We start from the raw sequence: 24159 nt of genomic DNA, 5'->3' as shown, positions 1-24159 counted from the left end.
CTGCCGCTTTCCCTCCTAGGCATCCCAATGGGCACTCCTGGCGTTGTTCTGGTTCCTACGACCTGGCTCCCCCAGACGAAGGAGCCTACATCTAACAGTGGGCGGAAGGGAGGGCAATAGCAGTAGTCGAGGTGGTTCAGTTCTCACAGGAACAAGTGGAATTAAAATAGTCCACAAAAACCACTCTGATGGTTATTGTGATTAGGGGGGGTCTCTCGCAGCAGGGGCCACCCACAAGTGCAAATCCAACATTAGCCATTAGTGAGAAGTCCAAGGTTCCCAATGCTGATGTGTCTTTCAGAGGGGGGAAGAAAAACCCTACATTTCCACATACCACATTTCATTAGGTGACCACTCTCAAGACATCGACACAAACAAAACCCCACGCTAGCCTAAAGTCTGGAGGGCAAACACATATTTTGAGATTTTAGAGGAATTTATACAAAAATAGTTAAACTACAATGTTTTACCACTTGAACACTCGCTATATGATATACAAATTGGACATGTGTGAGTTTCTTGTGACGTTCCTAAGAAATAACAACTGTGGGCCACGTTTTTAGAAGAAAACTATATTCTTTTAAAGAAAATGAAAATATTCTCAAAGGAAAAACTTAATTTAAGTCAAATCATATACTTTTGTTGTGGAGCCTGATAACAGTGCTTTCCTGCACCAGGTGGGCAGGGCGCCCCCCTCGCGGTCTCTCTCCACCAGACCTGTGGCTGGAGTTCTGCATGAGAAGGTGTTCTTCTCCGAGGACGGGAGGGTTTGGGAACAAGGAGCCAGGGATGGGAAGCCCGGGGCGGGTTTAAGGCTGAAAACACCCATCGGAGTCCCGGTGGCCAAAACCTGCAGAGACCACGACGGCCAGAGGGAAGGCTCCTTCGCAGGCCCCACTCCCTAAGGGTGTCACCCCCTTCAGCGACCCTCCCCAACAACGAACCCTTCCCACCCACCAGCGGGCAAGGCGCGTGCCCCCCCCCCGCCCCCCGCCTGCCAGGCCACACCCTGCCCCCGGAGCGCTCTTGAAGGGGGTCCCAGACCCCTTCTACACAGGGAGGCTGGCTCCCACGCGGAGGCCAGCGGGAGGACGGCGGCCGTGTACCCCGCGCCCCTGCACGTGGGGACGGCCCTCTTCAGCCGCGCGACCCACAGCCGGTCCGGGAGCCTGCCCCCGAGGCTACGGGGCACAGGGGGTCCCGAAACAGAAGGCTGGTGGTGGGGTGGGGGCGGGAGGCAGGCAGGGCCCGAAAGAAAGGAAGCGGCTGGAGGAGGCACAGACGGTGAATAAATATTAGTAGCTTCGCCGCGGGGCCGGCCCCTCGGACAGCAGCTCGATGGCTGGCGGGGGTAGGGGGTGGGGTGGGAGCCGGCGGCCGCGCCCACCCTGACAAAAAGCCCTGACACTGACCTGGGTCACCCATCGCCGGCGCGCGCGCCAAAATATACCCGCGCAAAGACACGCGCGTGCGCAGAAAACTCGCGCGTGCGCACGCGCACACAAACACACGGCCCCAGGGCCGGGCTCCCCGCCCCGGTTCAGAGCTCGGTGACGTGCACGGCAGGTGAAGGAAGCGGGCCTGGCCGGAGGCGCCGCAGGTGGCAGCGGCGGCACAGCAGGTGGCCCTCCAGGGGGTAGCAGCGGCGTCCATCCTCCCCGCTCAGCTGCAGCCCGCAGTCCTAGGGAAGAACACAGACCCCGCCCCAGAGTAAACACGGGAGGGGCGCATCAGAGATCTGCAGGACCCTGCCCACCTTCCGGGGGACTCTGGCCTTTACTCTTTGGGGGAGGGGGGTCAGGAGCCCACTGCTGGACACCCCGAATTGGAGAGCCTCTTACACATCCAAAGGAGCCAACCAGGAGGGAGGTAGTCAGACACTAGGCTGGAGTTTGGGAAAGAGCGCTGGGGCATGGGCATAAAAATGCGATAGTTTTTAACAACAAAGCAACAGGAGATTCTCCCAGGGAGTGCAGATAACTAGAAAAGAGAAGAGAACAAACAGCTGAGCTGTGGAAGCTCCAGCTTTCAGAGCGGAAAGAAGAGGACCAGAGCCAAGATTTCAGGGGAAAATAAAAGAGGAAAACCAAGAACAGCCTGTCCTAAGGGCCCAGTGAAGAGGGCATCTAGGAGGGAGGGAGAGTCTAGGAAAGTTGCTGCAAGCTTAGTCCAGTGACAACTGAGAATCATCTCCTGGATCCCCACATGGGGTTCACTGGTGACCCTGGGAAAGGGGGAAAAGGTCAAATGGCTGGCTTCAGTGGCCTTAAGAGATAATGGAACAGAAGAACTGAAGACATCAAGTAAACAGGGAGTTTTGCTCTATGTCCCTTATCTTACCATTTTCCCACTGTGGGATATTTTATAGGCTAATTTTCTCTGTTTAACAAGTTAAGTGATTTGTGTTTGACCTCTAAATAACAGGCAGGAAGTGTGATGGGCAGCCACGGAGGGTGGTGTGGTGTGAGCGACAGTGGGGCAGCAGGCGGGACCTACTGGACACTTTTGTCCTTCCTTTTGCCCCCCACCCCAAGGAGGCCCCTTAGGACACACTCTCACTGCACCCAGGGCTGAACTCCAGCCTGGAAGCTTTGATCCTTGTTACCCAAAGGCCCTGAGACCAACACCTGCCCTGCCCCACACAGACAACAGAGCCAGGCTACTGTGATGGAGCCTCATGTCCCAAGCAACTCAGATCCCAGCCGTCCTCCGTGTCCTGTCTGGCCACAGCCCCCTGACTGGGCCTGCTACTCCCCACCACACACCGGAGGAGGGAGGAGAGGGGGGCCTGGAGACCCTAGTTCCCATCCAAGGGTCTCTCCGGGGGACAGCAGCACCACATCTCACAGCCCTGAGGTGCCTCTGTGATCTGCCCACAGCTTGACCTGCTTCTGGACTCTCAGCATCAGCCCTTCCCTAAGGACTGTGCTTAGCGATCCCAAGGGGACACTGAAGAGCAGTAGGACAGCAGAGGAGGATGCCCTCCTACTGTTGCTGGAGCAACTGTGGGAACGTGCCTGCTCCCAATCTGCCTTCCCTGGTCCTCCAGCAGGAATCCTATTCCCTTTCGGCCACTTGCTCCCACCAAGGCAACCTGGTTCCCAATGAACCCTAGATTCCTACTGAAAATTTCTCCCTGACACGCCTGCTCTTCCCTGGAGCTCTGAAACCCAACACTAGGTTTTTCTCCTACCTTTTCCGTCAGTCATTATCAGCCTCCTGTGTGGCTGCTTTGCCTGAATGTATCCCTGGAATGCTGGAGCTCCCTGGGCTATCCTGAGCCCCCCGCTCCTTCCTCTACAGCTCTCTGTGGAAGACCTCATTACTCCCTACAAAGACAGCCCATTGGTCTCCTTGAACTGAGAATCTGGGGAGGCAAAGACAACTAGAAACCACAGGGCAGAGTATCAGAGAGGAAAGAGCTATATACGCCAATGACTCCCAAACTCCTACATCTGTACCGGAGTCTTTATACTCCAGCACATCCAGCTGTCGCCTGGATATCTCTGTTCAGGTGTCTCCAGCTACCAAAAGTGAGAACATCTTAAGCCTTCCTCCTCTCACCCTCACTCTCTCCTGGGGTCCTAATGGACACCTTCCAACCCCTAAACTCCCACATTCAGTCCCTGACCAAATCCAGTCCCGTGTACTGTCTAACCAACACTCACCTCCGTCTGCTTCCCGGAACGCAGGGTCACAACCTTGACTCCACCAGCCTCCTCAGGGAACCCCAGCCCCCACTCCCTCTTCTTTCCTTTATTCTCTGCGTGGCATTGAGTGCCCTTTCTAAATTCCCAATGACATTGCATCATCCCTTTTCAGTCCTTCTCCACTGCCCTCAGGATAAGTCCACGCTCCTCAGTTCAAGTGGCCTTTCATCCCCAGCTCCTGCCAGCTTCTCCAGTGACACAAAAGAACACACTCACCTTTGCGCCTCAGCACATTCTGCTTCCACTGCCTGAAAACGCCCTTCTCCTTGCTCCTTAGCTAACTCTTATTCATCTTTCAAATCTTAGCTTGGGTGTTACCTCCCCGAGAAAGCCTTCCTCGATTTTCCAAGGCCTCCTATGTGTTCTGAAAACTCCCCTTGATAGCAATGATGACCCTGTATAAATACTGCCTGAGTACTTGCCTCTCTGGAGGGTAGAGACTGTCTTTATTCTCTGTACATCCACAACACCCCAACACGGTACATAGGAAGTATTTGAATGAGAAACGGGCTGAGAGAGACCATAATCTCGGTGGGGGAGGGAGAGAGCTCACTGGGGGAGGACAGGCAGAATGGGGTAGAACCATAAAAGAGGGGGTGGGCCCACAGAATACCTAGGGAGAAGGAGGCCCGTGCGGGAGGGACTGCCCCAGCCACCAGCCTCCGGGGAGGGGCCCAGGCTCACCTCACAGTGATAGCATTCCACGTGGTAGTCTCTGTCCATAGACACCACACGGATGGTTGTCTCACAGCCCTGGAGGAAGAGACAGGGTTGGAGGTGAACTGTGTGGTGGGCACACATCTACAGAACATGCTCTGTGTGGGGGCTGTGCATTTACACCCATGTGAGCACTGACATAGGTCCTCCCGTGGGGCCAGAACCGGCATCGGCAGGTGCACACAAATGGATGCACGAGTGCCGTGGGCCTCCTCTCACGGCTACAGCCAACACACAGCAGGCACACTTGTTGATGAGAGCCATCATGTGGGTGTTGGTGTGTGTGTACATGTTCTTTTCAGTTCTTTGGAGTCAGGAAAGACCACTGCCAGGCCTGCTTCGCCAGAGCCAGCATGTGTGGAAGACCCAGTGCCGGATGGAGCTGCACCACCCAAGGGCGTCTCCTGCACAAACAGCATCCTTCTCTCATCTGCTCCCCCCACCATCTCGGCTGCGAGCTCACAGATCCAGGGGCCAGTCCTGACATCGATGGGCAATGGACCTGAGGGGGCAGTGGGACAGCCAAGCAGCAGGGGCCACCATTTCCCTCTAACTCACGTGGGGACACCCGCGTCCTGTGTGCACTGGGCACGACACACATCCTTCAGCCCACAGGGATATGGGGCAGGAGCACCTGCTCCTCCCTCCCACTGGGGGCCAAGACCTGGGGCCAACCCGGACAGGACCAGCAGGGCTGGGCGGGGCCAGGCACCTGATCATCTCCAGGTGCGTGGTTCCTACCTGTGCAGGGAGGATAGGACGGGCACAGGAGGCACATTTTGGTGCAAAAACCCTGGAGGAATAAAGGAAACCAGAAGTGACCAGCTGAGTGACCAGAGGCCAAGGGCACGAGGACAGGTCCACCCACAGTAGCTCCATGACGTGGCACAAGCATCAGGCCCCCTCTCCTTGTGAGAATATGCTGGGGTAGGAGCCTTCTTGGAACTGGCCTTTTATGTGGCTCCCCAGTTCGCCTCTACCCATCACCCCCTCAGGATGGCTTCACGTTCTGCCCTGGACTCTCCCTCATGCTTCCTGCAAGTCATTGCCCCCTAATGTCCAGGGGTGGGCCTCCCCTAGCTGAATCCCCTGCAAAACCTGGCTCCACACTGAGTACCAGGAACCGATGCCCAGCACCAGCCCCACGCAAGGCAGCAGCACAGGACCAGAGGCCCGAGGGCTGAGCCTGGAGCCACAGCAAGGGAGACTGGATCACCTGATCAGATGGGTACCAGAGAAGCAGAAAGAGACTCTGCAGAGACCCCAAGCCCCCATTCCAGGCAGAAGAGTCCCGGCCTGGCCACAAGAGCAGAGGGACAGAAGCTAGATGGGGCAGCCGAGAGTCCCCACCACTAGGAGGAGGGGGCTGCAGGCAAAGGCGGGGGAGGAGAGGACTGAGACGGGAGGCTCCAGGCAGAGATCTGTGCCTCGCCCCAACCACTATGCGCACAGCGGAGGCCAGAAGTGAACAGACCAAGAATGGAGAGCCCAGGCAGGCCAGGAAAATGCTCCCAGGGGAGGCAGAGGAACCACGGGAGTCACAGTGCTCCACAGCGCCGGCTACTCACGTGTGATAATCTCTAACACAGTAGATGTTGTTTTCCACGTCCACAGTGAAGGGCACCCCATCCAGGCACTCGTTGCACACCGAGCACCGGAAGCAGCCTGGGTGGTAGGACCTCCCAAGGGCCTGCAGGATCTGGGGGCAGGAGGCACTGAAGGGTCAGTGCAGGGGGAAGGCTCAGCACAGCCCCCAGAAGACACTCTGGCTCTGAGCCCCTGGCAGGTCTCCAACAGGTGAAAGGGTGGGGTCCTTGACTCTGTGCATGTCAGAGGGGCTCCAGGAGCCTGGGGGAGGTTCTCACCATCTCCATGATGAGGTGTCCACACACGCTACACTTGTCAGCCGTTTGCTGGAACCCGGAGTACTGGGAAGGGACACAGGATCCAGGATGTTATGTAACAAAGGGGCACTCGCTGCCCAGCCAGCATCTGCTTCCTGGCCTCAGGTCGCCACGTGAATCAGAAGGAGGGTCCCCGCCCCTGCTCCCACCCATGGCACCAGCCAGGGCACAGCTTTGACTCACCAGGAAGTCCTCCTGGCAGTACACTTTCTCACCCACATTGTAGAAAGCCTTCCCTCGAAGTCGTCTCCCTGCAAGGATGAGGGGTGAGAAGGGGGTCCCTGGACGGCTGGAACCAGGGAGGACGCTGCTGCTGCCATGTGTCAGCACCCTCCTCCAACAGACGAGAAGCTGACTGCAGACAAATTTTTAAACTTCCCTCTAATGTTATGTTATTATCATTACGCTAATTGATATTTTTAAAAAATTAAACAGAATATGTTATTGACAAAACTATGGTAAGAGGTGTCAAAGCACACATATGAAGACTTTTTTTTAATGTAAATTGAAGTTCTAATAATTAAGAAAAAATTGCTTTAAATTCAGTTGAATTCAGAGCAGACTCTGCAGAATGAAATTCTTTTCTTTTTTTGTTTTTGATAAATTTATTTCTTTATTTATTGGCTGCGTTGGGTTGCAGCTGACAGGCTCTAGAGTGCAGGCTGAGTAGTTGTGGCGCGTGGGCTTAGTTGCTCCAAGGCATGTGGGATCTTCCCAGACCAGAGATCGAACCCATGTCCCCTGCATTGGCAGGCGGATTCTTAACCACTGCGCCATCAGGGAAGTCCCCAGAATGAATTTCTTAATCTAGAAATATTAGAAGTACAAATCTCACCAGGTGAAGGAGCCAATGTAAAAAAAAAGGTATCCTTTATTTCAAGGACGCCAGAATAGTTCAACATCCGCAAATCAGTCACATTAAAAAAATGAAGGATAAAAACCCTATGATCATCTCAATAGACACAGAAAAAGCATTTAATGAAATTCAACATCCTTTCATAATAAAAACTCAACAAAGTGGGTATAGAGGGTACGTACCTCAACATAATAAAGGCCATATATGACAAGCCCACAGCTGATATCATACACAATGGTGAAAAGCTAAAAGCTTTTCCTCTAGGATCAGGAACAAGATAAGGATGTCCACTCTTACCACTTTCATTCAACATTGTATTGGAAGTCCTAGCCAGAGCAATTAGGCAAGAAAAAGAAATAAGAGGCATCCAAATTGCAAAGGAAGAAGTAAAACCATCACTATTTGCAGATGACATATTACATATAGAAAACCCTAAAGACTCCATCAAAAACTGTTATAGAGCTAATAAATGGATTCACTAAAGTTGCAGAATACAAAATCAATACACAAAAATTTGTTGTTTCTCTAACTAAAAAATGAACTATCAGAAAGAGAAAATGAGAAAACGGTCCATTTACAATTATATCAAAAAGAATAAAATACCTAGGAATAAATTTAACCAAGGAGGTGAAAGATCTGTATATTGAAAACTACAAGACATTAACAAAAGACACTGAAGAAGACACAAATAAATGGAAAGATATTCTATACTTATGTATTGCAAGAATCAATATTGTTAAAATGTCCACACTACCCAAAGCAATCTATCAATTCAATGCAATCCCTATCAAAATTCCAATGGTATTTTTCACCGAAATAGAACAAACAATCCTAAAACTTACATGGAACCACAAAAGACCCCAAACAGCCAAAGCAATCTTGAGAAAGAAGAACAGAGCTGGAGGCATCATACACCCTGATTTCAAACTGTATTACGAAGCTATAGTAATTAAAAAGTATGCTGTTGGCGTAAAAACAGACACATTCATCAGTGGATCAGAATAGCAAGCCCAGAAATAAACCCACACATATATGGTCAATTAATTCACAACAAAGGAACTCACATCTGTTAGAATGGCTATTATCAATAAGACAAGAAATAACAAGTGTTGGTTAGGATTTAGAGAAAAGGGAACCCTCGTACACCGTTAGTGGGAATGTAAATTGGTGCAACCTCTGTGGAAAACAGTATGGAGGTTCTTCAAAAAATTAAAAACAGAACTAGCATATGATCCAGCAATTCCCCTTCTGGATATTTATCTTAAGAAAAGAAAAACACTAATTCAAAAAGATATCTGCACCTCTATGTTCACTGCAGCATTATTTATAATAACGAAGATATGGAAACAATCTAAGTGTCCACTCATGGATGAATGGATAAAGAAAGTATTACACACACACACACACCAGAATACTATTCAGCCAGAAAAGGGAACGAAAATTAAATCTTGCCTTTTGCAACAACATGGATGGACCTCAAAGGCATTATGCTAAGTGAAATAAGTCAGACAGAGAAACACAAATACTGTATGATCTCTCTTATATGTGGAATCTTAAAAGCAACAACAAAAAAACAAGCTCATAGATACAGAGAACAGTTTGGTGGCTGCAAGACACAGGGGTTGGGGATGGAAGAAATGAGTGATGTGGGGTTTTTTAGTTTAAAAAAATTGAACCAAAACTTTAAAAGAAAAAGGTATCCTTGTCAAAACCACAGCCGCAGCAGACCTATGAGAAGCAGTCCCGTTACAGTCAGGAGACGACAACATCTAACCAGGAGCAAGAGGGAACCCCTTCCACCTGATGAAGGGCATCTATGAAAGCCCCACAGCTAACATCAGACATAACTGTGCCATATTAAATGCTTTTCCCCTTTGGATTCAACAGTATACTAGAAGTGCTAGGCAGTGCAATAAGACAGGTGAAAAAAAATTAAAAGTTAGAAAGTAAAAACTGTCTTTTAACACAAATGACATGATTGTGTTATATTGAAGATCGTAAGGAATCTACCAAAAAATTGCTAGAACTAATAAGTAGGGTTAGCAAAGTTGTAGGATAAGGTGGTCAATATATGAAAAGCAAAAATATTTTTATATTCTAGCAACAAGTGATTGGAAAATAAACTCACCATTTTTAAAGTGAGTTTATAATAGCATCCCCCCCAAAAACATAAAAACTAAGGGATAAATTTAATGAAAGATGTGTCTGACTTTACTCAGCAAAACCAAACTTTGTGAAGAGAAATTTTAAAAGAACTACATAAATCAAGAGATACAGCACTGCTGGTAGACAGATTTCCATAGGATCCCTTCCATTTCTGTACATCTTCCCAACAGAGGGCTGGCAGCTTTCATTTTGGATTATCTTTCCAAGGACATTTGTGGAGCAAACTGCTTAGAAGACAGAGATAGCATCTCCCTCTGAAGCAGAAGGCAGGTTTGTTTGCTGTTCAGCGTAACAAAGATAATGTTCTTCTCTGGGATGAGTCAGACAGCTTTGCTGGCAGCCCGTTATAAAATCCTGGAGTTCCCTAAGCTCAGGGTTCCTCAGCCATGACATAGACACCCACTGCATGTGCAGCACACACCTGGCATCCACATCATCACTGTGGGACCAAGGAGGACACAGAGAAAAGATGCAAACGTGAAGCTCACGCTGCCTGCAGTGCTGTATCTGTCCCAGGAGGGTCATGTCATCAGCCAGCACCTGTGAAACACTGGCAGGCTAACTTGTCAGCTTGCACGTAGGGAAAAATCTTGGACTCTGCACAGTTCTGACAACCATCTTCATAGCTTCCAATGTTCTCCTATCAATTCTCCCCAAATTGATCTATACATTCAATGCCACCCAATCAAGTTCCCAGCACTCTATTTTTTTGTGGTAACTGATGTGCCAATTTTTAAATTTATATAGAAATACAAAGAACCTAGAGTAGCCAAAATAATCTTGGAAAAGATCAACAAAACTAGAAAATTTATACTACCTATTTTAAGACATACAGAAATCAAGACAGTGTAATATTGTGGTAAGGAGAGACAAAAAGATCAGTGGAACAGAGTGGAGTCTAAAAATAGACCCATAAATATTTCAACAAACATACAAGTGGGAAAGCAAAGTCTTTTCAGCACATGGTGCTGGAACAACTAGATATTCATGTGGGAAAAAAAAGTAAGACTCAATTCCTTACCTCATACCATACACAAAAGTTAACATGGAATTGGTTATCAACATAGACATAAAAATGAGAAACCTAAAGCTTCTAGGAAAAAACAAAGGAGACTATCTTCTTTAAGTCACAAAAATAATAACCATAAAACCTGAAGAAAATATTTACCAAACACCTGAAAAGAACTTATACCATATATATTCCTACAACTAAATAATAAAAGGACAAATAACTCCCAATTTAAAAACTGGGCAAAAGACTTGAACAGACTTCACAAAAGAAGTTATAAAAGGCCAAGAAACAGAAAAAAAAAAGATGCTCAAGCCTCATTAGTTGTCAGGGAAATGCAAATTTAAAAACACAGTGAGATACCACTTCACACCCATTAGAATGGCTAAAATTGAAAAGATTAAAATATCAATTGTTGGCAAATATGTAGAATAACCCAACTATCTCACATTTCTAGTGGGAGTATAAAATGATACAGCCCCTTTGGAAAATAGCTTGGCAGTCTCTTACAAAGTTAAACATACACTTAGCCTATGACCCAGAAATTCCATTCCTTGAAATTTACCCAAGAGAAATGAAAACATTTGTCCACAAATGACCTGTACAAGAATGTTCACAGCACAACCTAGTATCTATCAACAGTTAAGTGGATAAACAAATTGCAGTATATTCATACAATAAAATCCTACTCAGCAATAAAAAGGAGTGAGCTAGTGATACATGTAACAACATGGATTTAAAAACAAAAACAAAATAAAAACATGCTTAGCAAAAAAAGGAAAAAAAAGCCACTTTAAAAAAAAGATAGTACATACTATATGGTTGCATTTATATGAAGTTCTAGAACAGAAAACTAATCTACGGTGGTAGAAATCAGAACACTGGTTGAGTGGATGTGATGGGAGAATATATGGGGATCAACTGAAAAAAAAGGAAAGGTGTTTAAAATTTTCTAGATCCTTGTTAGGGGTGTGAGTCACAGAAATGTACACATTTATCCAAAATCTTTGAACTATGTACTTAAGATCTGTTTGCTGTACTATAGGTAAATTGTACTCAATTAAAAACAAAACCAAAGATAAACAGAGTATATCTTGTGCCAGAGTAAAGAAGTGTTCAAAGAACAATGGGGACATGTCAACAGGGCACAGGAGCCAACTGGAAGGGACTTCTCCGGCCAAACTTGACACAATTTGTGCATCATGGCATTGCAATACATTACATGAATACAAGTCCATAAATACTCATAAAAGAAAAAACTATATTTGCCCCGTTCGAGTTTTTTCCTCAATAAAAAGTTTTCAGGGACTTCCCTGGTGGTCCAGTGGTTAAAACTCCGCACTTCCACTGCAGGGGGCATGGGTTTGATCCCTGGTTGGGGAACTAAGATCCCACATGCCGCATGGAGCAGCCAAAAAGATTAATTTAAAAAAATAAAGTTTTCAAACATCTCATAGGGAAATGCATCTTCAACATACACCTCAATGAATTCCCACAGACAGACTTCCACAATCAGAAATTACAAAACTCATGAGGAAACAAGGTATCATCACCAAGAGTGAGGTGAAACAATAAACAACAGAAGTAGGCTCTTGGGATAATTAGATGCAGAATACAGAATAGGTAGGTTTAATATGCTTAAAAAATAAAAACAGATGTCCAAAACATAAAACTACAAAGATTTCTTGGACAGGACATTAAAAGCAAAGATTGTAAACAAACAAACAAAAATGATCCTAGGAAGCTGTGTTTGTGGCAGTATAGTTTGTTTTCTCATGTGTTTCACAGTCTCTTTTAATGAATAGAGGTTTTTAATTCTAACATAGCCAAATTTTAAGTTGGCTTCAACCCTTCTTTTAAGTTGAGCATTTTTTGTGTGAAAAAAAATTTTTTCTTAACCAGAAGACTGGTAAAGATATGTTTCTATATTTATTTCTAGAACTGTCAAGTTTTTCTTTACACATTTAGGGCTTTGATGCACCTGGATTTAATTTCATTATTTTATATGCATAACCACTTTTCCCAGCACCATCTGCAATGCCATCTCTAACATCCATCAAGTCTTCGCACAGACATGGGTCTGTTTCTGGACCCCCCACTCTGTTCCATTGGCCTATTTGTCTAGCCTTGCCCCAATACCACATGAAATTAATTAATATAACTATACAATATATATTGACATCCGGTAGTGGAAGTTTGCCCAGCCTACTCTTCTTCAAGATCATCTTGACTATTCTTAGCCTTTTGCTCTTCCACTGAAACTTTAGAATTACGGCCTTCCCTGGTGGTGCAGTGGTTAAGAATCCGCCTGCTAATGCAGGGGACACGGGTTCGATCCCTGGTCTGGGAAGCTCCTGCATGCTAAGGAGCAACTGAGCCCGTGAGCCACCCCTGAGCCCACACACTGCAACTACTAAAGCCTGTGCGCCTAGAGCCCACGCTCCGCACCGAAGAGAAGTCACCGCAATGCGAAGCCCATGCACTACAACGAAGAGTAGCCCCTGATCACCACAGCTAGAGAAATGCCTGCGCGTAGCAACGAAGATCCAACAGAGCCAATAAATACATAAATGTTTTAATAAATAAATAAAGTTTAGAATTAGCTTGTTAAATTCAGGAAAACTTGCTTAACTGGAATTACAAAGCTTCACAGATCAATCTGGAAAAAACTGACATCTCAACACTATTAAATATAGCCGTGTTCAATAGTATATGAATATGGATATATTCATGAATACTTACATGAATACGGTATACTCATTTTTCTTGTCTTACTGCAATGACTAGGACCTCCAGGACAATGCTGAACAGAAGACATGATTGCGGGCATCACTGTCCTTCCCTCTTTTAAAGGTCCATTTTTCTTATTTCACCATTAAGTATGTTTGCAGAGATTTTTAGTAACCAATGTTTATCAGGTTGAGAAAGTTCCTTTTTATTTCTAGTTTGCTAAAATCTGAATGTCAGATTTTACTGACTGCTTGTTCTACACCTATTGAGATGATTATATAGTTTTTCTTCTTTAGTTTGTTAATGAGGTGGATTACATTAATGAATTTTCTACTGTGAATCCACTAGTATTCTTGAGATGAGCTCCACTTGGTCATAATATATTATCCTGATTCATACACTGCTGAATTCAGTTCCAGTGGAAAAAAGAAGGGAATAAAGAATACAAGAAAAATTCCACCCCCCAAAAAAAGAAAGAAAGAAAAATTCCCAGAACCAAAGGGCAAGTCTCCAGTCTAATGGGCTTTGTGTGCACCCAGCTCAACCAATGGCACAAAGCCTACATCAAACATAAACAAAGTATCCTAAAGCCAAGCTGCTGCACTGCACAATCTCAGGAGCACCATTCTTGCTGCATGTGCATAAATGGCACCCCCTGGAACTGTGCAGTTCGCAGCCCTTTCCAGAGGCCATTACAGCCAGGTTTTGTGCAATGATAGCCCTCTTCCTGAGATCTCCCAAAAGGAAAAAAACAGATCACACACACAAAAATGAGAATCAGAATGTCATCAGAATTTAGCAGCAACTATGGCTTCTGGAAGATAAATCTTTGACTTCAAAATACTTAGTGAAAATTATTTCCAATTTGGAATTCTATTCCCAGTCAAACCATAAATTGTGAGGGTAGAATAAAGGCATCTTAGATACAACAGAATTCAGCAAATTTACCTCCCATGTGCCCTTGCTTAGACAACTACAGCAAAACGCTGGACACAGTTTTGGTTGTTTCACAGCTTTGATTCCTCCCTACTTTTCCAAGTTGTGTTCAGTAACCAACCTTACCTCAGACAGCCTGGTGTGTTTAAGGGAAACCTGAATCCACTCCCCTTATCCATGGATGGGCTTGATTAGTATAAAGCTAATTCTTCTTCCCTTATATGGTTCAGAGACTCAGGCAAGCATGTCAATCAAATCATAGCACGCCCTCAAGCCACAGGAATTGGTTCAGGAATGCATGTGTGACGTGATCTGGCCAATGATATACAAGATTTTTGCTAGGGCTTTTCTGAAAAAGAAGTTTCCCCACCCCAAAAACATGACCAGAAGAAATGCCCCCTCTTCCTCCAGACCAGTAGTGTGCCAATGGAAGTCTCAAGCTGCCTCAGACATTTCACCACCATAAGAGAAGTTGCCCTAGGGATAAAGCCAAACCCAAGGGAAACCCAGCCAAGCTATTCATAGGCCCTAAGCTACTAGATCAATCCCAGCCTGAAGCCAGCCCTATCTCTGGGCTCCCAGTTCATTGAGTCAAGAAATATTCTTAGCGTTTAAGCCTCCTCAGCAGCTTTTCTGTTATCTGCAGCTGAAAACTTCTAGGAAACAGTGGATTCAATCCAAGGAATATACATGGGAAGGTACAGAATGAGCACTCCACAGGGGTCCAGAGAGCAACTGGCTCAGACTAAGGAGAGGCCAAGGGCTCCAAGGGGGAACTCAAAGGAATGCCTACTAAAATGCCTCCCTGGGGCAGGGAGAGGAAACTGAAGATATGGTAAGTCAAGACAATGCAAGGAGAAAAAAAGGTTAAAAAAGAAAAAACTCCAGGAAAAGTAAATGACTATAGAAAAAAGGAAATATAATCACAGTACAATTCTTGGCTCTGCAGTCAATAATATTTATATAGTCATATAACATATTATAGGAACATAAACCTGGTTTATTGACTTAATCACAACTTATGATGACTACACTGAGAAAATGGAAGGAAAAAAAAAAAGAAGAAGATGTAAGAAGAGAGGGGAGAACAGTCAGTATAAGAACCTATTCCTCGGGACTTTCCTGGTGGTCCAGTGGCTAAGACTCCGTGATCCCAAAGCAGGGGGCCCGGGTTCAATCCCTGATCAGGGAACTAGATCCTGCATGCATACCGAAACTAAGAGTTCGCATGCCACAACTAAGATGTCCACGTGCCACAAGTAAAGATCCCTCATGCTGCAACTAAAGATCCCACATGCTACAACTAAGATCCAGTGCAGCCTAAATAAATACTTAAAAAAAAAAAAAAACCTATTCCTCATCTACCACAACGAACGTAAGTAAATCATTTCTAAAACTGATAATCAGGAAACCGCAGTGTAGGGACTTCCTAGGTAGCACAGTGGTTAAGAATCCGCCTTCCAATGCAGGGGACACAGGTTCAATCCCTGCTCCAGGAAGATCGCACATGCCATGGAGCAACTAAGCCTATGCACCACAACTACTGAGCCTGCGCTTTAGAGCCCATGAGCCACAACTACTGAGCCTGTGTGCCACAACTACTGAAGCCCACACACCTAGAGCCCCTGCTCCGAAACAAGAGAAGCGACAGCAATGAGGAGCCTGTGCACCACAACGAAGAGTAGCCCCCGCTTGCTGCAACTACAGAAAGCCCGTGTGCAGCAAAGAAGACCCAACACAGCAATAAATAAATGAATGAATGAATGAATGAATGAATAAAATTAAAAAAAAAAAAAAAAGGCAGCAGCAGTGTAGGGACTTCCCTGGTGGCACAGTGGCTAAGAATCCACCTGCCAATGCAGGCGACATGGACTTGATCCCTGCATTGGAAGATCCCACATGTCACAGAGCAACTAAGCCCGTGCGCCACAACTACTGAGCCTGTGCTCTAGAGCCCACGTGCCACAACTACTGAAGCCTGTACACCTAGAGCCTGTGCTCTGCAGCAAGAGAAGACACCGCACTGATAAGTCCATGTACCACAATGAAGAGTAGCCCCTGCTCGCCACAACTAGACAAAGCCTGCGCAGAGCAACAAAGACCCAATGCAGCCAATAAATAAATAAATAAATTTAAAATAAAATAAAATAAAATAAAAATAAACAGCAGTGTATGCTGTTAGAACATGGAGGTGTCTACTAGAAGTTGCTAAAAAATACTAAGTGGCTGCCCCTGTGGAACAAGACCAGGAGTAGAAAGATAAGAGGTTTTTTGCTGTTGCAAAAGTAGCTTCTCAGGACTATCTGACTTCACACTGTGCACATATTACACTTTTATAAAATAAAATATTAAAATGTTTTGTGTAAATATTTAAATAAAAGATGTCTGCTCCAGGGCAAAGCATGAAAGAACAGTAAGAAAATCAAGAGGGCAGACCTATTAGGTTGGTTGGATTATAGTTACTTATTATAACTTTGTCTAAGTTAAACTATAACATTTATATTTTATACCATGTGTAAAATTAGGACAAAAAGTAAGTTGCAGGGAAAAAAATATTAGCCCCATATCCAGGCAAGCAGAAGGCACATCCCTGACTCCACAAGCTCCACCCAGGCAGCCAGGAGACATCAGTACTCTGCCCAGGACAGAGGTTCCAAAGCCAAAGGCTGCAGGAGCAGCCTTTCCCTATGGCCAGCAAAAGGCTCCTCCCTCGCCCCACGCCTCCCTCCCCGGGGCGCAGCAGATCTCCCCAGGAGCCTGGGCCTCTCAAACAGACCAGGCCAGAAGGAAGGGGCCATGACTCAGCATCCTCCACATTCCAGCCTGGGCCATAGCCGGGTGGTCCAACTGCCTGGGGCTTAGAGGCAAGAGGGACGGGGGCGAGGTTACCTACCACAGGAGTTGCAGGTGAAGCAATCAGTGTGATACAGGCTCCCCATTGCCTGGCACGCCTGCCTTGCTCCATAGATGCCAAGCCCACACTTGATGCAAATACCTATGGAAGAAGAGGCAGAAGAGAGCAGCAATTAGCACCACGACTGTGGACTTGAATGGACATGCATCTGACTCCCAGTTCTAATGCTGCCCAGCCACGTGATCTTAGGCAAGGGAAATTCCACAGGCCTCCATTGCTCCGTTACTAATGGCTTACATGGGGACCGTAAGGGTACCACTACTTAGGGTTTGCTGCTGTTGTTTTAGGATTCAGAGGGTTTAGTAGAGCATCTGGCAAGTCAGAGCTGACACAGTCCACGCATCAAAATTATGGTGCCACATTTATACCTAGAAAGTTGTTCTAAGCCCCTTCACCTTGACCTACTCTCGGACTGAGGGAAAATTCTTTCTGCTATCTATGAACCAAAAAGAATGAAGACCACATAGGCACAACCAGGGCAGAGTCCCTGACCCTCCCAGCCACACCTCCCTCATCTGTACCATAAGGTCAATTTATTTTCTTGTTCAGTCAACAAGACAGCATAGACACTGATCCTCCGCATAGTTTAGGTGCCAGAGATTCTGCAATGCACCAAACAAATCCCCACCCTCAAGGAGCCTGTATTCCAGTGGAGAGAGATGGACAACAGGTAAATCACATCTCAGGTGGAAACAAGTGCTATGGAGGACAAGAAAGCTGATTAAGAATATGTCTGAACAAAGGGAGTCCAACTCGAGGATGGAAGATGCCTTAGAGGACTGGGGCGGGGAGGGTGGGGGGGACTCGAGGGTGGGGGGGAGTCAAGGAAGGGAGGGAATATGGGGATATGTGTATAAAAACAGATGACTGAACTTGGTGTACCCCCCAAAAAATAAAAAAAAATAAAAAAAATAAAAGAATATGTCTGAGTGTGTGATTTTTAAAGAGGGTGGTCAGAGAAGGCCCCAGTGATAAGGTGATATCTGAGCAAAGGTCTAAAGGAAATAAGGGGGACTTCCCTGGTGCCACAGTGGTTAAGAATCTGCCTGCCAATGTAGGGGACACGGGTTCGATCCCTGGTCCGGGAATATCACACATGCCAAGGAGCAACGAAGCCCGTGCGCCACAACTACTGAGCCCGCGTGCCTAGAGCCCATGCTCTGCAGCAAGAGAAACCACCGCAACGAGAAGCCTGCACACCACAACGCACAGTAGCCCCCACTCACTGCAACTAGAGAAAGCCCACACAGCAATGAAGACCCAATGCAGCCAATACAATTAATGAATTGATTGGTTAATTTTTAATTTTAAAAAAATAGAGGAAATAAGGGAGGGAAGTTGCTCTGCAAGGATAACTGGGTGGACCTGGGGACCAGCCCGGGGTGGGGTCTCAGCTGGGGCGGTAAGGAGAGGGGTGACCAGCAGTGCCAGGGCAAAGGCCAGCACTAGCCTTAGGAGACCCTAGACAGCCCTCCCGGAGACCCTGGAGGCTGCAGGCGGCCAGCCCAGGCATCAGAGGTCCTCTCACAGACTCACCCAAGGTCTTCCAGGCCACAAAGGGCATGGAGATGGGCTCCCCCTGCCCCCTGGACCCTAAGTCTTCTGGCTGCTTCAGGACATGCTGCCCTCACCCTCTCCTTCTTGCTTTCCACCAGATCTCTCTCCCTAACATTTACCATGGTGGAGCCTCTCCCACCTTAAAAAACCCTCCCTTCCCCACCAGCCACCCCACGTTCCCCCTCCCCTCAGTCAAGAAAGAAAGCTTAGTCCACATCCCATCATCTCCTAACGGTGCAGATTTATGGACTTTCTCTTCCGATCTTGCTAAAGGGGGCCCTTCTCCTCCTCTCAGGTCTCCAGGATATGATCCTCACCCGGCTTTCTGGTTCTTCTCTCTTCCCAGTTCTACTGGGTATTCCCTTGCTCAGTCCTGGGCCTCCCATGCCTCAGTCTTCCCAAGGGAGGGAGGGACAGTTCAGATTCCCTCAAACCAGGTAGGAATGTAAAAGTGGCTGGTGGGGACCCAGGTGAATGCAGAGGAGAGCCATGGCCGCCAGAAGTCACAGCCAAGCCTTGGCTCCTCTCATGGCTACTGGGTGGGAAGGCAGAGCCAGCAATGCTGATGATTCTGATTTTTCAAGAAAAGCTAGAAATCTAGATTTGTCCATGAAATTCTTCCATACTGAAATTAATTACTAACTTAAATGTTTTGAGAATTTGGAAGCCAAGCACACCCACCTCTACAGGTCTCCACATGTGGCTTTACCCCATCTCCCCTGGCAGTCTCATCTGCTCCCAACTGCTCACCCCTGCTGAGGCTCCTGGCACTCTGCCCAGCCCAGATCCCTCTCCTGAGCCACTAATCCACCTCCCAGATGGCCCCAGACCACCTCAGGTCCAGAACAGAGCTCTGGATTCCTGCTCAGAAAACAGCACTTTCAAGTAGCCAGATTTCAGGAAGCATCCAGGTCTACCTTGTCTTTCTCACCTCCGACTCTGAATCCAGTTCCTACTCTGGACTTCATTCCCTCCCCTCACTCCCACTGGCCTGACTCAATATCGTCAATTCTCATCCCAGTTGTGGTTTCAACAGCCTCCTCACCGCATCCCATCCTGTCCCCGATAATCCACCCCCAAACTGCAGCCAGACTTATCTTGCTAAAGTGCAAATGATCCACCCTCACACCTTCATTCTTATCCAACAACCCTGAAAACCTGACCCTGTCACTTGCCTAAGTTACCAGAATATACAGTAAAAGGAACAAAAGTCAGCCGCCTATTGGAAGCAGAACAGAAGGACGGGCAAGAGGAGAAGTTATAACATTGTATTATTTGTTTTTTGCTTCTGTTTCATTTTTTTCCGAAATATGAGCTTGTACCACTTTAATAAAAATACACTGAAGAAGGACGACCAGGAGCATGAGGTACCTCCCAAATCCAGGGAGCAGAATGTTTCGGAGGAGAGTTGGCTCCATCTTTGGAATGCAGTAAGATCCAGACCAACAAGACCTGGCACACACCCTCTGGTGTTTGGGGGCTGTGGCTGGGGCATCACCAGGGTGCTGAGCAAGAGCTGGGTCAGTCCAGTGGGAGGAGACAACGATGGCTGAGGGGAGATGGAAGGCGGATAAGCAAAGACGATGCCAACCAGACACTGGGATGAGACGATGGGATGAAAGGGCTGATGAGACTTTAGGACCATATAGGTTTGGGTTTGTTGGTTTTCTTCTACTTTTGTTGTTGTTGCTTAATGAAAGACCCTTGTACATATTTATAACCAAAAGAAAAGGGCCAGTAGAAAGAGGAAAGCTGACGATGAAGCAGGTAGAGGTTGGAGATGGAAGGACCTTCATCCTCAGATCTGGACATGGACTTGAGAACCTTCGGGGAAGGGACAGGCAGCCAAGACTGCAACTGCTGACCCCAGTGTTCTCAGCAAAGTAGAAAGCACAGGCAGGGCAGAGGAGAGAGGCAAGCTGTTGAGGGACTAAAACAGGGAACTGACCAAGGTTGAGAGTGATGGGTGGTGCCCAGAAGAGCACCAAAGCTAAAGCCCATCAGTCTGCCGCCTGGTATAGCAACAGAAAAGGGGGCTGCAGCACTGACTTGGAGCCAGGGTTCTTCAGGGCAGACAGCAATTAGAGGAGTCAGAGGTACTGGTGAGATGCAGGCTGCAATCAGAACTGAAGACAGCTGAAATGAGGCAAATTCAGGGTGTGGCCTTGGGGGAGGGTGGCTGAAAAGAAGGCAGAGAGGTCACCAAAGTTAATGAGGTTCTGGAGACCTGAGGCTGGCTCATGGCAGCAGAACTTGGTCCGGAGAAAAGTCCACGAAAGACAGAGAGGGACCAGGAGGTGCGCGGGTGCCAGGGCCAAGAAGAAGGGATAGATAGAGAGGAAAAAAACACACTCTGAGAATGAGGTTTATCAGAGGTCACTTGAGCTCATGCTACCTGCAGACTTCCTTTTGTAAAATGTATTACTGAGGTTGATCTGTATGAAATTGCCACTTTTATAACTCCGAAAGGTGGAATATCGGCAGTAAGATATCAGCAGTTCAAGCAAATAGCTGCGCATATTTTTAAAAAATCAGGAAAATGTTACCTAGATCTTGCTTCTCTTAAAAAAAAACAACAACAAAGATTTGGCTCCCTGGTGGTGCTGTGGTTAAGAATCCGCCTGCCAATGCAGGGGACACGAGTTCGATCCCTGGCCTGGGAAGATCCCCCATGCCACAGAGCAACTAAGCCTGAAAGCCACAACTACTGAGCCCACACGCCACAACTATTAAAGCCCATGCGCCTAGAGCCCGTGCTGTGCAACAAGAGAAGCCACCACAGTGAGAAACCTGTGTACCTCAACAAAGAGTAGCTCCCACTCGCCACAACTAGAGAAAGCCCATGTGCAGCAATGAAGACCCAATGCAGCCAAAAATAAAATAAATAATAAAATAAATCTTTAAAAAACAAACAAAAAACCCCAAGATCTATCATCACTCACCTCCCACTCTCACATGGCTTCAATGGGAGCAGCAGCTCCCATTAGAAAGAATGACCCATCAGCCCGTATGGTCTTGTACCATCAGCCCCTTCACTCTTCCCACTACCTGCTCTGGTCTGGCCACCTCAGCTTCAGATAAAGATTCAGGAATAACTACAGGGGCCCAGAGAACACACCCCTGCCCAGGCCCCGCAGTGAGTGGGCACAGGAAAAGGGGTACTCTCCCCGGGGAGAGAGCACTGGAATCGCGTTCTCTTCAGAAGGCAGCCCCAGCTTCTCCTCCTGGCACCTGCCTGGCAGGAGAGGTAATGGCTTCCTAACTTATCTCCCTGCTCCCAGGCAGTCTGACAGCAGCCACAGGACCTATCACACCACAAATTCTCACCGTGATGCTCCCAGATGAGCAGGTCCCCTCGCAAAGGCAAGACAACCCTTTCGCCTATACATTCCCTTGACCACCTGACCCCTCCTGGGCTGCAAACCCCAGGGAGCATAATGGCAATGTCCACATCTTTACTTGCCTCCTTGTGGCCACATTCTTCCTTCTGCCTGCAATGCCCCCACTGGCCTGTCCCCTACAACCGCCTTCTCTCTCAAGATCCGGTTCACGGCAGTCCTGAGCTGCTAGCTGGAATGAACCATGAAAGACAAACTCCAGGACAGCCTCAGTCCCAGACATGATAACCACCACCCCCCTGCAAAGCCAGGTGCCTGCTTATCAGTAAGGCAGGGAGGGAAGCCCCTCCCCAGGCCTCCTCTCAGAACCTCAAGCCTAAGAATTCTAAGAGTTGTCCGAAGGACTAGGGATCAAAGGGCCAAGGTCAGCCTGGGAAAGGGAGGCTGTCAGAGGCTGGTGGTCTTTGCAAATGACGTGAAGCAGGATTCCCTTCAGAAACATCCCATATGCAAGGCACAGCCCAGAGTGAGGACAGCCCAGTACGACCAGCTTAGTTCCCCCTCCCCTCCACCCAGGGTGACCTTCTCCTCCCTTAAGGACTCTACCTCCAGCCACTACCACTACCAAAGCCTCAGGTCAGGCGGGCTCTGGTGGCATCCGGGCCATGCCACCCCGCTGCCCCGGTCCACAGCCCGTACTGCTGGGGGGAGGGGAACACACAGCTTCAGCTGACCGACTGATCACAGAGCACGTACGATGAGCTGAGGCAAATGCCAAGGGTTAAGAAGAAATTCTTCGAAAATAGCTTATCCTGCCTATTAACGTGACTTTTTCTCTAAGTTAGGAGCAACGCATCCACTGACTTTGCCAGAACTCCCGGCGCGGAGACCCAGAGGCTAAGCTAAGCCACTGTCCCAAATAAAACCCAGACCTGGCGGTTCACACACATGTGCACCGTCTTGCGGGAACAAACATCGCCGGCTGCCCAGCTCCACGGGAGGGAGACGCGCTTTTCGCATCCCGGTCCCTCGTCCGAAGCCCAGCCCCCGGCCCACCCAGCACTCTCCTCGGCCGAGCGGGCCGCCTACCCGCAGGCCGTCCCCGACCCCCGACGAGGACTACGAGGGCGGCGCGGCCGAGCTCGCTCACCGAAGTAGTCCCGCGCCGTGCGCGCCTCCAGCGCCCGCTCCAGCTCTCGGGTCAGCGCCTCCAGCCGCCGCTCCGCCGCGCTCGGGCCGCCCTCCCGGCCCGGGGGCAGCTGGAGCGAAGGCAGAGCGAAAGGGGCCGGCCCGGCGGGCTCCGGGGAGCGAGCCGACGCGGAGCAGGCGCCGGGCAGGAGCAGGTCGGGATAGGCGCCGGCCGAGCCGCGGGAGCCGAGGCTGGACACGCTGGAGCGGGCGCTGCCCACCGACGGCGGCCCGGGGCCCGGGCGCGGGTCCGAGCGGCCCGAGCGCGGGCTGCCGTGGCGCTGGTCGTAGCCCAGGCTGATGCCGCTGGAGCGGGCGCTGCCGCTGCCGCCGCCGCCGCCGTCGGAGCCCGCCAGGCTGGCCCGCGGGCTGCCCGCCGGCTGCGCGCTGAGCTCGGGGGCCGCCGCGCGCCGCGGGCCTCGCTCCCCGCGGCTCAGTCCGTCCACCCCGGCCTCGGGGCCACCGCCACCGCCGCCGCCCTGCCCTCTGCGGCCCAACGCCTGCGCCGCCTCGTCGCCCGGCCCGGGCCGCGGCCCCCGTCGACCCCGGCCCGGAGAGTCGCCGCCCGGCTCCGGCTCCCGCAGGGCCAGCCCGGCCAGGAGCAGAGCCGCCTCGTCCGCGGCCGCCCGGGAGCGCTTCATGGCCCGGCCCGCCGGCCCCGGCGCGTCACCTCCGCCTCCGCTTCCCGCCGCCGCTCCGGCCGCGCCGCCGCATCGTCCGCCCGAAGCCCGGAGCCCGCCCCGGGACCCCTGGGCGCAGGGCGGGGCGGGGCCGGCGCCGGGCCGGGGTCGCTCCGCCGGCCACGCGCGGTCCGGGGGCCGCGGCGCTCCGCCCGGTGGCGCGCGCGGCGGAGGAATGTGCGCTCGGAAGCGCCGGGCCGCGTCCCCTCCTCCCTGCGGCCGTGCGGGGGGCGGAGGGACTCCTTTGTGGGGGCAGGAATGCGAGGAAGGAGACGGCGCTGCGGCCTCTGGAATGTGGGGGGAGTGGCGGCGGCGGCGACGGCGGAGCCGCGGTGTCCGCGCTTCGCCGGGAGCTCGGAGGGGCGCGGAGGCTGCGCCGGGCAGCCGGGGCGTGCGGCTCGGAGCTGGCCCTCGAGTGGCGGAGCGGCCAGCTGTGGCGCCGCGGGGAGGACCC

The 24159-nt window shown here is 49.4% G+C and overlaps 1 protein-coding gene across 2 annotated transcripts; it reads right to left on the bottom strand.

Annotated features, from left to right (window-relative positions):
* Positions 1-1025: 1025 nt before the first annotated feature.
* On the bottom strand, positions 1026-23763 carry WTIP (WT1 interacting protein). Of its 2 annotated transcripts, XM_057711235.1 has the most exons (8): positions 22988-23763; positions 16922-17023; positions 6515-6582; positions 6293-6355; positions 5996-6126; positions 5169-5220; positions 4395-4463; positions 1026-1681 (listed from the first exon to the last, which is right to left on the bottom strand). In XM_057711235.1, exons 1-8 carry the CDS (start codon positions 23664-23666, stop codon positions 1541-1543), a joined length of 1305 nt encoding a protein of 434 aa, XP_057567218.1. In that variant the 5' UTR covers positions 23667-23763; the 3' UTR covers positions 1026-1540. The 2 variants fall into 2 exon arrangements, with proteins under 2 accessions (XP_057567218.1, XP_057567219.1); XM_057711236.1 differs by lacking the exon at positions 6293-6355.
* Between the last annotated feature and the right edge of the window lie 396 nt (positions 23764-24159).

This window comes from Hippopotamus amphibius, chromosome 16 (assembly GCF_030028045.1).
Source record: "Hippopotamus amphibius kiboko isolate mHipAmp2 chromosome 16, mHipAmp2.hap2, whole genome shotgun sequence".
Lineage (NCBI taxonomy): Eukaryota > Metazoa > Chordata > Mammalia > Artiodactyla > Hippopotamidae > Hippopotamus > Hippopotamus amphibius.
The sequence above is the reverse complement of the archived record's forward strand: the minus strand, read 5'-3'. Positions and strand labels throughout refer to the sequence as shown.